Here is a 13107-nt window from a genome sequence, read left to right on the forward strand (position 1 = left end):
TGGGCTGACCTCTCTTGGATACCGGCCCGGCTCGCCCCCACCCAAACCGAACCGGTTCGGTTGACAATGTAGACGCCCGTCCCCGCCCGAGCTGCACGGCGCCGTCCTCGAGCTCAGCAACTCTCACCATGTCTCTCTTGCGCTCTTGTCAGCGGGCTGTACAGCGGCCAACCCTGGCTAGGGCGACCGTCGCTGCTGCCAGGACGTATGCTACCGACTCCAATATCCCTCAGGCGGCGGAACAGAAGCAGGACTCCGAGATCGCTGAAGCCCCTCCGCGAGATGTTGTCACTGCAGACCTCGTCAGCGGCGCGCCCAGTATGTCTGCTCTGCTCTAGGTCAGACTGCAGGCATATTAACACCCACTTGTGCAGAGGAGCTGCGCCATCGCGCGGTAAGGATCTTCCAGCCCACCCGTAGCACCACCCAGAGCGGACCCGGCAAGTCCAACCGTTGGCGGATTGATTGGGACATTCTCCCCGGTGGAGGTCGTTGGGAGAACCCCCTCATGGGATGGGCTAGCTCGTACGTTTTGCGCTCCTGCGTCTAATGGCATGTGCTAACCTCTCGTGTAGCGCGGATTACATGCAAGGCACTCGCTTGTCCTTCAAGACGAAGGAGGACGCCATTCACTTTGCGGAGAAGCAGGGTACGTCGCTCGAGCTCCTCCGGTTTAATTATCTTGTTCACTTGTTTACCATTCAGGTTGGGACTACTACATGTACGTGACCGAGAGAAACGACGACAGCGCAATACAACTAACCTTCCTTGCAGCGGCCCTACTGAGATCAACCGCATTCCTCCCAAGAACTACTCGGAGAACTTCTTGTACAAGCCTAGCCAGCTCCGTATTATCCGCACGAAGTAGACGTTATACAGTTCTCTCCACGCCCTCGCCACGCTGCAACCTGCAGAGTCCTGTCGCCTCATTGCATCCGTGACCTATGACTGTCCGTCAATTCACATTCAAGCAAGCGGGATACGATGGTATACAGACGACGCATAGTCCGTTAGCAATACAACATCCGACAGCTCACAGCAAGGAAAGTGTCCAGATCTTCAAAAGCAGGCCACCAATCCTGTCCCGGTCCGGCCCCGCTCAGCTGAATCCAATGATGCGGCTCTTGGGCCGCAAGCTCATCACAGGCGCTCTCGGCTTCTTCGCCGTCACCTCCTTCTCCTCCCCGTCCGACTCCTCGTCGCTATCGCCCACGGCCACAACATGCCGCACAGGCATCGGCCGGAATGGCGGTGGCGGTGGTGGTGGCGGAGGCGGGGGTGGCGACTGCACGTCGATTGGAGATGGCTCTGACGGCTCTGCAGCCTCCTGTTCCTGCGCCGTGAGCGGTACGCGCAGCGACATCGAGTACTCCGAGAGCTGCTTGATGACGTCTACGTCGAGGTCGACGTTGAAGAGGTCGAAGATATACCGCCGCACGGGCAGCTTGTACTTCTGCGACGAGATCGTGTGCAGCGCACGGTAGAACATGCTTGGCGAGCTGAAGATGTGCCGGTACTCGGGCTTGCTCTTCATCCTGAGTTGCATACATTCAGTAGGGCTTCAATGGAGACCCGAGGACGACATACTTCGTTAGTGAACGAGAGGCAGCGTTCGCAATGACGGTGTTTGCGAGGTTGTAGATCGCGGTCATGACTTCCATTTCCTCGTCGCTCTCTGGAGGCGCTAGGCGGCTGTCGTCCACGGCCTCACTTGCCACACAGTCCCAGTGTGGTATCTGACACTTAAGTGTGAACAACGTACACCCAAACAAAGCGCACAACTCTACTTACTGAGACAAACTTATCGACATCAACTGGGACGCAGAGCCCAGTCGGCAAGCCCAAGGGAGACAGTGTTGCTTCCCAGTGATAGTCGTCCAGAATTTCTGCGCCTTGAGGGGTGGACGAGATCAACCCCAGCACGAAGAAACATGTTCTGCCAAACATACTCAGCCGATATCAAATACACCGCGGAAGGAAACACATACCCTCGCACAGACAGCACCAGCGACTGCTCCGCAATCTCCAAAATTGCTGGGATGATCTCTTCCTCTTCGAGGAACGGCAGCCCGCGCTCCGTAGCACCGATGTTGCCCTGAAGCATCGTCAGAAGCTGTAACAGTACTATGAGCACAAACACTTACGACTGCCCACAGCACGCTCTTGAGCTTGAGGATGACTTCCGAATCCTCGCTCTCCAGGCCGTGCCGCCGGATGAAGTGTGCGAACTCCGCAAAGTGACCCTTCTCCTGCAATACCTCGCAGCCGAGCTCCGTCTTCGCCATCACCCCGTAGAAGTGTGGAGGCACGATGCCCTCGAACGCCCTGGACAGCCGCATGAGGAAACTAGACTACAACGTCTGAGCGAGGGACGACTCACAGGACATCATCGTCGTCTTCATCGCTGGCGTTCTGGCTGAACGCCTTCGCGAGGAAGACCTCGATGTGCACAACGTAGTGCAGGTTTCGTTCCTAACGAACGCGGCCCGTCAGTTTCGCCCTATCATGACCTAAACCTGTGTTACTGACGTTTAACCACGACTCCATCTCCCGGTCGATGTAACCCGCAGCGTACAAGAAGCGGAAACCTGTAGGTGTCGATGTGAACCTGAATATCGTTCAGCAAACTAGTAAGTCGTATTTCCTGAGACGTGCTACTCACTTCAGAAGTAGCGGGTGCCCGACCTCCCCAAGATGATCCAAGGTCGGCTGCATTTCAACCACTGTCTGCAGCACATCGGTTGACTCGCACGCTTCCTCCAGGAACCGCACTGCGAGCTCGCGCACTTCCGGCGCGGGGTCGTACAGTTGCGTCAGAAGCAGTCGGAGCATCCACGCATTGGCTGTTTGGCTGCCACGGATGAGGCTGCCGAGGTAGTTTGTGGCATAGTGTCGAATGTGCTACATGACCGTGTTGTTTAACACTGCAGAAATAGCGAAAGATCATCAGAGGCATACCTTGTAAACCGATGTCAAGGCCTTCGACAATACGATGCGCGAGTGGCCGTCGCTACGGATAATCATTTATGAGTACACTTGAACTCGCACGAAACAGTCCACTTACATGCTGTAATCCAAGTTCTCGATGATACCCTTGGTGAGGTCCTCCCTACTTCGCAGCTCGGTAAGGTGATAGAACGCTGTAAACAGCTTGAACTTCTCCAGAAGCCTAGAGGAAACGTTAGTCTTCGCTACACACGTCTTCACATATGAGTTACATACTCGATGCCCTCCTTCCGCTTGCTCATAGTGCCGAACATCTCGAAGTAGCCCGAGGTGAGTGTCTCCTGCACCCTTTTCTTGGAGAAAATCGGATCCGGGACCGGTGTTGGCGTCATCTGAATACTCTTTGGTCGGTGTATGCGCAACGAAACATCGAAATAGACCCACCGGATCGAGCTGGGCGAAGCTCTTGACCAGCTGGCCTAGAAACTCGTCCTCTTGCAAGAAACGGATTCCATCCGAGCTCGCCATGAGTGCATTCAGCAGAGCGCATCCTAGCCGAACCCAGCGGTGATTGGACTGCAAGGAACCGTGAGCATTTCCCAGGTAGTCCCGAGACCAGACCAACGCACCTTCGTGTTCGGGAGGTCGGCGAAGCGATGGTTGAACGGATGAAAGAACGACATGAGCTTGCGGATGTATCGTGACGCCCTGATCGCTTCCTCCATACGCTTCGCATTGTGCAGCGGGCCATCGATCAGGTCCTGCAGCGTCTCAAAGTTCCACTTCGTGTGGTCCTTCGTGAACATCACCTGCGTCTCCGGTAGGAGTGTCTGGAACGTCTTGTCGTCCATCTGCATGCTCTGCTTCAACTTCGTCTGCTCGACCTGTCGTTGCCCGCGCCGCAAGGCATCCTCGATCGAATTTGCCCTGTTGCAAGAACCTTGAGTACTACTATTCATCATGCGATCCGTCAGCCATACCTTGGACGAGTGTCCCCCTTCACGGCAGGTTCTGATCTTGACTGATAGCGGTTGAAACTGTCAATGGCGGACAGCGCTGAGGACCCTACTATCCTGTGCTCGTTTTCGTCGTAGTCTGACGCTAGGCTGAACACGCGTGGAAGCGCCTGCGAAGATCCCAGTTACGATCTGCGTTGCATCCTTGTGGACGGGGCCGCGCACCTGGATTTTAGCTGCTATAGACAGCGGGAGAACGCGGTTGGCCTTCTGCAGGATTTCTGCCATGAGCAACGTCGCTTTCCGCGACAGCGCCGACCCCACGCTCGACTCCTCGAACATGGACGTGAGCGCCTGTCTACCAGCGTGAGTTTCTGCATCGCAGTGGCCGTTGAAACGGGAAACACTCACATCCAGCAACCCGGCTTTTGAGAATACCAATATGAGTAGTGCGATGTACTGGTCGGTCAACTTGAGGGTATCTTGTTGATGATGACGGTGGGGTATTTGGGGTGGCTGAGCCAGGTCGGCGCTTTGTCTGGACTTGCGATACGCTAGTGAGCAGTTAGAATCGAGAAGTCCAGGATCGCGCCGAGGGCCACTTACTCGTCAAACGCCTTCCATCAATGAACGCTCGATGCCATTCAGGCGGCTTGATGTTCAGTAAGTCGAAGAACATGTCTAGGATAACTTCCTGCACACGGGATGAGATTAGAGGCACTATATGCAGTCGGTTCACCCAGACTAACCCGCGTTTCTAGCGACGGTATTCGGAGACAGTCAATGACCGCGCGAATGGCCATCATATCATTGATACAGCAGTACATCAGTCCTGTGAGGTGTTTCAGTCAATATAGCTAGCAGTGGTTAAAAAGAATATACGTACCACTCCAAGTCCGAAGCATAGACGACACGATGCGAGTGCACCCCTTGATCTTCTCGTTGTGCTCGAAGCCTCTGCCATACGCATCGGTGATGCCTGACAGGGCAATCTATAAACAGATAAGCGGTGAGTCCTACGAGAGAGCACAAGAGAGGTACCTCAAGATCCGTGCCAGGATGCAGGTAAGCCCTCGTCTTCGGCGAGTCAACGATGTGCAGGAACGCGGCAGACAGCAAGGGTGCCATCTCCATAGGGCCTTCCGAGAGTGCATGCAGCAGCACTCGAATGCCCCCAGTCCGTGCCATCAACTCGATATCAATAAGCACTGGTTATGGCGTCAGACTTCACGTAGCTTGTGGACAAGACAGATGGACTAACGGATTTCTGTAAGCGTCTGGACACAAATTGGTTTAAACGGATCCTCGGGATATTCCGCAACGGCGATGAGTGCGCGCATGACCGCATCAGAGAGCGGCACTGTCCCGGACCCAATCGCAGAGCGGGACGAATGACGCTCTGAGCCGATGTCCACCACGGTTCGGATAAGCTTGATGACCTGTTCTTTCTCGACTGTGTGCTTGTTGTCGCGGGAGAGTGACCTATATTACTAGATTAACACCGCAGAAAACAAAAGATGTATCGAGGACGCACTTTACGATGTACCAGTCGAGGTTCTGCTCCCCGAGGCGCCTCACCGAGTGAGAGTCGACGAGCGTGTGCCGAATGAGTCTGTAAGCAGTAGCTCGGGCTTGTTTAGTCGCTTTATCTCCAAGAGAGGGTAGTACACTAAAGAGCGTTTCAACTACAAGCAGCGACGGATGATGGCACAGGCAGACTGACGCATGTACAACTTCTCCAACGTCCAACTCGTAGCGGACGCGCAAATTCCGTTGCAAAAGGGTGATCAGCTTTGCCATGTTTTCTATTCGCGCGCGGCTTAACTCCGCATCGGTTGCCGTAGCGGGGTTCGGCAATGTGGAGGTGGACGGGGATGTTGACGGAGACGCCGCGGATGAGTTAGGATGGCTGTATGAATGTTGCCTAGATAAAAGCAGCAGGGACTTGATAGCGCTATTGGCCTGGTGCATCGCGGAGCGAAAGTCATCTCTTTCCGAGCCTTCCTTCCAGCCTGGAGTCGATTGCAGCGGCTGGCCGGTGAACTTTCGCTTGCCACTCCCGGTCGTGTCGATGCTCCGCTTACGCGTGCCACGACCAGAAACTGTATAATGTCAGTACTGCTGTCCGGGGCGGACATATATATACCCACCAGACTCCATAGACTTCTGTATGACCTGCATCTTCTTCTTTGCGGTTGCAAGCTCCGATTCGACTTGGCTCCGCAGCGCGTCCTTCAGGAGGAATGAGATGACAGGATAATATGGGTATGCGTGTATTCTCTGTGACTATAGCCATTCGGGACGCGAATGCAGGCGGCGAACACGGCATCATATCCCCCCTTGATGACTTGGATGCGCGTCCAATGGACTGCCCCAGCGAATATGATGATCGTAATCACGAAGAATGCAGTCGCGTGGAGATGGCAAAAGAAGACGTGCTCGAACACATTCTCTTTTACTACCGTCATTCAGAACGCGAAACATAGAGCATAAGCACGGCACTTTATGCTTCCTTGATGGCCCATGCGTGCGTGTAGCAGTAGAGGTCGACCGCCGTCGCGGACAATGATCATAATCACAGAGAACACAGTCGCGTGCGCACTCACATTCAGTTCCATCTGCAGCAAGTTCTCCGCGCCCTCCTTGATGCGCTTCTCCACTTTCAACTGGTCTGAGAGAAACAAGAGCTGTGCGCGAAGCTTTCCAGATCAGCCTCTCCCGTTTCGTCCAGTACAGCCATGCGGACGGCTTACTTGCGACTCTCTGTCTGCATCCGGGGCCAGAGTTGATTCCGAAGTCGACCAGGATTGTGTAGGCAGGCTCTGTCCGGTGGTCGGTGTCGCAGTGCCATTGGAGGTCCCGCCATCAGTAGAAGTGGGTATCGAAAGACTGCCATGGCTGCTATGTTCGGAGACGGCTGCAGGCATACTTCCTGATCATCCAAAGGCCACAGCAGAGAAGACAAGGTTCGAGAAGACACAGAGACGCAACAGATATCCCCAGAAGCCTAGATGCTTAGTAGTACATTCAGGAGAGTAGAGACTAGGGCAACTTGAGATGTCGGTGCAGAGTGGTGGCAGGTACTAAGACGCGTTTATGCCGAGGTGCCGATATGACCGGCCACGTGGATTCTGATCGAGATCGACAATTATGTATGCTTATGGGCGTCTATTCCTCCCATCCTTTGCTGCTCCGCTCTCATGTCTGCCTCGAGCACGTCTACGCGAGTGTCCGTTTATTCTGCTCGAGGCACCCTGCACAGAGTTGCGCAGACGCAGGGAATACCCCAACCTTCTTACCGAGTAAATCGTCGTGAATAACCCATGTGTAGCTGGGGAGGCCTCAAATTCACGTCGTCCAGCTTTGCTCACCCGACTCGTTGCTTTCGTCCAGTCATACCTGCTAGCTTAGCTGAGTCCTCTTCCTTCGTTTTGATTCCACACATCTGTCTTGAAGTACATCTGTCTTGAAGTACATCTGGGCTTGCTAACTTTCGCTACCAACAGGTGATCAGGCGGCTATGGCTCTCTCGCCGGCGCGCTCCTTGGTATACTCGACTCCCTCACTACTTGCTTCCGCTTTCACGCCATTCTTGCCCCTAGGAAGCTTTGGAAGCTCGTATCTACTAGCTACGACGCTGCATCCTCCATGTGGACACTAGCCCATCGATTGGAGCGAACACCACCTCCGTATCGGCCGCCTGGTGAAATGGCATCGCGTCCAGGTTCGACCCCTGCGGTGGTCATTTTGCTGCTGCTTCAGCAGGATTACCAACCTAGCCACACACGGAGGCCGCAAAATCGTTCCAGGTGAGTATAATTTGCACCTATGCCGCGGCCATCACTGTGGCTGACTGCAAGCGAGCTTTGCTAGTGGTGACGACGATCATAGTCGAGCCACCCACTGCAAAGTTACCGCACCAGGCAGAAGAGCAAGGAAGCCGTGCCGAATTGGCTGCTTCAATGCTTGTCGTAGAACATATTTCAGAAAACACACCATCAGCCGTTGGGTGGTGGAGTTCCTGGTTCACTACTGGAAGCCTATTACACGTACCTTCGCTACTCCGTTCTTGCCCACAATCGACACTCGCGCTCGGTGTAGATACACGCTCCTTGTGTGACCTACAAGCACCGTCGTAGACCCTGTTGAATAAATATTCGCAAGAAAACCCGCACAAGAAAGGGGAGCGCGACACGACGCACGTGATGGACGCGTAGCGGCGGGCGCTTAGCGCGCAATGGTGAACCCGGCCACATCCCGCCACCGCGTCTCTCTCTGCGACCACCACCTCCTCGTCCTCGGCACAGCGCAGATCTCGCCGAGTGGCCCTGTACACCATATCATTACCCTCGCTGCCCTCTCATACTCCCGAGCTCGCCCCCGCGTTGTAACAGCTTCGATTACCCGCAAGAGCCGCACTAGCCGCACCAGTACGTCGCGCGTACCTCGCTCTCTATCCATGTTGACCACAATGCCGAACGCAGCCTGCCCCACTCCTAACGAATAGACATGAACGTGAACGACAGTCTCAACCACCCTTCAGTACCTTTCTCCGACGCCGCCATCCCTCCTCGCGCACCGAGTCGCGCTGGCTACCGCAGGCCAACGATTCCTCGCACTATCAGCTCTGACGACCTTCTCCCCGAGATACCCTCCCTCAACACTCTCAAGTCTCAACCTATGATCACATTCCCGTCCTCTGGCTCAAGCGACAGTGACTCGGACGAAGAAGACGATTTCAAACCACTCGCTGTCGCCCTCCCGCCTCTCTACCCACCCCACTCCCCAACCTCGTCAACATCCAGCTCCGACCTCGACTCGCCCTCTTCTTCTTCAGAGGAAGACCTACACTACTTCTCTGACGAGCCTTCCTTTGACGATTTCCCTCTTCCACCCCATGCACAAGAAGATTATACCCCACTCGCGCCTGAACCACTACCCGCTCTCCCCACGGACATCCATACCCTGCCCTCGCATCCGACGCTCTTTCATCACGGTCTTTCGCGTAGCGCCCTCGCCACATGTCGCGAGTTCTGGGACCGCCGCTTCCGCATCTGGCATTCCTGGCGCGCTCAGGTCGAACACATCGACGCCGTCCAGGCGGAGTACCTCCGCGAGGGTCTCCGGGCGAGCCTCCGATTCCCCGAGCCCCCAGTTCTGCCTCGCACCCGTACCCTTCCCAGTCAAGGAGCAAACGGGATCAACCATGCCATAGCGGCGGCCGCCCGACGCGCCCGCGTGCAAGCATGCAGCCCGTACGCGCCCGTTTTCCCGAGGATGGGCGACCTCGCGGCGCTGCGGGACCCATACTGCGACTGGCCGGATCGTGCGTTCATATACCATCCAACGTACTCGATCTCCAAGACGCTGTTCGAACACGACATGCTCGAGCGCGCTAGGGCGCGCGCTGGCAGGATTTATGCGCTCGATTCTCCGGCGTCGGTGTACAGCCAGGACGGTGCAAGCCCGCAGCAGGAAGTCGACAGCGCGCCGAAGCTGTGGGAGGTCGACTGGCGTGCGCGCTGGCAGATCCTCATCAGCCGACAGCAGTATCCGCCCCAACCTTTCCCGCACCCTCCCCAGCAGGACGAGTCCCCCGTTTACGCCTGGTCAGGCCCTTCTTCCTCCGACGTCTCCATCCCCCCCATGCAGGAGGAGGAACTGGGCCCGTTCATGTGGCAGACGGCGGACGACACGCCGACTCTGGTGCCGTTCGAGAGCCCATCTACGCAGGACGCGGGTGCTGATGTGCATTCGCCTATGGCCGTACAGGGATGGCGTGTAGCGCAGCTGGAGGATGCAGCGACGCCCGTGGTGCGGCTCCCCGGACGTGCAGCAACAGGCGCAAGATCACTCGCGGAGGAACTCGCGGACGTCATGGCGGCCGGCGGGGACGCGGAGAGCGCGTGCGAGGAGCCGCCGCCGCGACCGGCGTCGCCCTCTCCGCGTTTCTTCTTCCACGACATCGAGGACGACGAGGTAGACGAGGACGAGGCGGACGGAGATCTCGGCGTGCGCATTAGGCCCGCGTTAGGCGGGGGGCTCGTCCGCGTCAGTGTACGACCGGTGTCGTGCTGAGCGAGGCGCGGGCGCAGACACGGACGAGGGGCAGCGAGGGTACCATGATTGTATGTATTACCATAGTAGTTGTAGTAGTCGTAGTTATAGTCCACCGTACTTGTACATAGTGCCGTGTTGTCTCTGTATAGTGTGTGTATGTGTATAATCACGCCTCTTCGATTAATGTTACTACCAGCAGCGGTTGGTCAGAATAGTGTTCCATAAGCTCACTAGAACCAGCGGGCTTGCACTAGCGCTTCTTTACTCAATTCTCAGTAAGTTCGACGTTGCCTCTGACTACCATCTAACCTTTCCGCACTTTAGTTGGCCTCGAACACTTGCGTGCTGTTACGTCTTTTGATTCTTCTTGCAACGTATCGAATAAGTATCTAGTCTGGGGAAGGCGGGGCCGCCGGCGATACAGTGGGCGCGACCGTACGCGTAGTGCGACTTCGAACCAGGCTCAGCTCCTGCAGCCACTGCGACACTTTTCTGCGGGTCGATCGACCTGCGGACCGCCCCCACAAACGCGTCGCTCTCTACATCAAAAATAAGGTGCTGTTATACTTGAGCACTACGCCATGCTGCATGCTCATGATGCCAAACGGGCAACACGCCCGTGAGCCACTCGGGCGCCTTGTAATTATCCCTTCCGTGCGGATTCGGATTTGTTCTATGTAAGTGAGCCACTCGGCGGTCGTCAATGTCTCACTGCTGATCAGTGCATGCAGATCTGGCAGAAATACAACGGTGCCAATAATACCAGGTGGGTAAACAGACCGTCCGACGCTACCTGGCCAGGTTTTCAAGTTCGAAACTGCGTGGCGCACCTGTCCTGCACTCCGGAAACAGCACAAGAGCGCGGCCGCGTATAAATGCACCATGGTCGTCGCTGTCGAAATATCATCACACATTCACCCTCAAGACGCAGCGCGTCTTCTACTCTCATCAGGAAAAACCTCCCGCCGGAATTCCTGGAAAAACCGCGATAATTCTGCGTTTTATGCGAGATTATTCCGTTTACAAGATTACAGCATTTTATGCAAGAAACAAAAGTCCCCCCCTTGTAAAGTAGCGAATTACCCCGTTTTACGGCAGTTTACAACGGATTCCTGGCAAGGCTCCAGCGCATTTTCTGGCATATTATGGTACTTTCCCTCATATCACACATACAGGTATCGGAGGCTTCACAGTCATATATTGAAGGTAGAACGACGGAATACATGAGCACGATACTATCTCTACCGACGAATACCGGCGCACTCAAAACCCATCCTGTCCCCATACCCCATGACGAAGGTGCACTGCCGTCGCCACCGGAAGAGCAATTGGCTGCGCATGTAGCTCTACAAGCAGCAATGAGTTGAAGGAGTAGAGACTGGAGGCAGGCGCGGTGGACGTACCTGACAATGGGCGAGCGGACAATCACCATGACGCAGGCGGTTGCAGGCGATGACTGCAGAGCAACATCGAGTCAATGTATGCAAAGTCATGAGGGCGAGCACCACAAACCTGTTGTCCAAGTAAGGGGTCCGAATGGGGCACCACGAGGGCGATGTACCTGCACCAGCAGTAACTAGTAATACGGTCAATGTAGGAGACATACGGGAGACAGATAGCAAGTTCCACGCGCACCATCTCCGCCGTATAGTCGCGCGTCACCTTGCGCTCGCGCCATCGCCGGAAGTCCAACGCTTGCGCGCGCTCGACGTCCGCGAACATACACCTCACAGTGCACGTCCTGCAGCGCGTCCACGAGCACCCCCACGATCTCCTTGAGGAGGCGCATCCTGGGAGAACGGGACGCACACGAGCTGGTCGAGGAAGCACGGGTAGGCGTGCACCACGCAGATGAAAGGCGCCGGTGCCGGCTGCAGTGAGGAAGAGATTATGTACGCCCAAGACTTACCTGTAAAGAGCAGCAGTGGCGGCGAACGAGGGCGCACAAGCGCAATGAGCATCCTCCAGATACACCACGACTGTGGTTCATTTGCCCCACGTAAAGATACGATAGCCAATGACATGATTCAACTCACCGGCCTGGCCGTACCCGCCACGTCACTAGCTACTCCTCAGACGGAGTACCTTCGTCGTGAGCCGTGAGCCGGGGTCCCATGGGACCAACAGGGGAGCACACGGCAGAGGTCAAATCGGAACTCATCGCAGAATAGACAACCTTAGGGGAGTACTCGAATGGGGGAGGAAACGACGTGGAGGAGGATGATGAGGACGAAGGAAAGCGTGATGTGGGCACTTTGGCGCCTGTGCACTGGGGCGTTCGGCAATGTCCGACCCTGTCTTTTCAGCGTCTACAGACTTAGGGCCGGCTTCGCGAGACTTCGATGCGCGTCCCGTAGCTGTCTCTCAGCCTCTGTCTCTTACTACGTACTCGCTGGCTCTCTTGGCTGCCTTAGGCCTTCTGACCACCCGTATATCCTCGCTCGTGAGCTCTCTCGACTGCTGTGTGACATCGCGCGTGACGCGCCCTGCCTCTGCCCCGCCTACGTCGCCCTGGTCTCTTTGTGGTCTGGCATCATCCTTGTCTGTTTGAAGTCGGCCTCATACAGCCTCATACGCATCCAGGGATCGCGCGAGCACCTCCATCGACCACCGGTCAATGCCTTCTGGATGATCGCGTTTGGCGCGAGCCACAGCGGCACGGTTGAGCCCATGCACCCGGCATCCGAGGTGCACGCCGAACTTCGAGTCGCCTAGGCTGTGCGCGAACTGCGCGGACGCGCGGACTGGCGCGACGGACCACAGGCTGACGTCGTGGAGTGTGCCGTGGCCCTCGGGGGACACGGCGGTCGTCTTGAGGATTGTGAGATCCGAGATGCGCACCAGAACCACGTCGAGAGTTCGCAGATGCACAGTCCGCTAATGGGTCAAAATACGGCCTGATATGGGAAACACCAGTAAGTGCTTCATGTAGCTATCTGGACTAGTCTTCAACTTCCATTAGTCGGCCGTGTGTGGCGAGATTTGTATATTGATGTAGCATACATTCAAAAACTTCCTTTCGCCACGATGCCGACCCCGCTGTCTCCGCTGTCCGGGTATACTATGCATAGTATAGTCTGCCGCAAGCTCACCCCGGAGACGGGCCTATGCACCCACCGTGCTTGCCCGCTGAGGACCCAGGTGT

General features: G+C 56.1%; 4 protein-coding genes across 4 annotated transcripts; 2 read left to right on the forward strand and 2 right to left on the reverse strand.

Annotated features, from left to right (window-relative positions):
- Positions 1–128: 128 nt before the first annotated feature.
- TRAVEDRAFT_46977 (uncharacterized protein) lies at positions 129–868 on the forward strand (the record flags this gene model as incomplete). The annotated part of the gene is made up of 5 exons (XM_008039257.1): positions 129–318; positions 375–525; positions 576–649; positions 706–721; positions 775–868. 5 exons carry the CDS (start codon positions 129–131, stop codon positions 866–868), a joined length of 525 nt encoding a protein of 174 aa, XP_008037448.1.
- Positions 869–1099: 231 nt separating this feature from the next.
- On the reverse strand, positions 1100–6829 carry TRAVEDRAFT_20006 (TORC2 complex subunit TSC11; the record flags this gene model as incomplete). Its single annotated transcript, XM_008038983.1, has 26 exons — positions 1100–1535; positions 1588–1736; positions 1792–1936; positions 1989–2095; positions 2145–2325; positions 2381–2472; positions 2530–2608; positions 2663–2901; positions 2959–3010; positions 3065–3169; positions 3223–3338; positions 3391–3522; positions 3576–3873; positions 3927–4072; positions 4128–4256; positions 4314–4456; positions 4509–4596; positions 4652–4734; positions 4789–4894; positions 4944–5041; positions 5164–5384; positions 5437–5571; positions 5626–6004; positions 6053–6134; positions 6509–6589; positions 6656–6829. The coding sequence occupies 26 exons, from the start codon at positions 6827–6829 to the stop codon at positions 1100–1102; spliced, it is 3996 nt and encodes a 1331-aa protein (XP_008037174.1).
- Positions 6830–8139: 1310 nt separating this feature from the next.
- Positions 8140–10162, forward strand: TRAVEDRAFT_64594 (uncharacterized protein; the record flags this gene model as incomplete). The annotated part of the gene is made up of 2 exons (XM_008039744.1): positions 8140–8332; positions 8410–10162. The coding sequence occupies 2 exons, from the start codon at positions 8140–8142 to the stop codon at positions 9978–9980; spliced, it is 1764 nt and encodes a 587-aa protein (XP_008037935.1). The 3' UTR covers positions 9981–10162.
- A 1041-nt stretch (positions 10163–11203) lies between these two features.
- On the reverse strand, positions 11204–11684 carry TRAVEDRAFT_46980 (uncharacterized protein; the record flags this gene model as incomplete). Its single annotated transcript, XM_008039258.1, has 4 exons — positions 11204–11308; positions 11366–11418; positions 11475–11538; positions 11598–11684. The coding sequence occupies 4 exons, from the start codon at positions 11682–11684 to the stop codon at positions 11204–11206; spliced, it is 309 nt and encodes a 102-aa protein (XP_008037449.1).
- Between the last annotated feature and the right edge of the window lie 1423 nt (positions 11685–13107).

The sequence above is a fragment of the Trametes versicolor genome (assembly GCF_000271585.1).
Source record: "Trametes versicolor FP-101664 SS1 unplaced genomic scaffold TRAVEscaffold_5, whole genome shotgun sequence".
Taxonomy (NCBI): Eukaryota; Fungi; Basidiomycota; class Agaricomycetes; order Polyporales; family Polyporaceae; genus Trametes; species Trametes versicolor.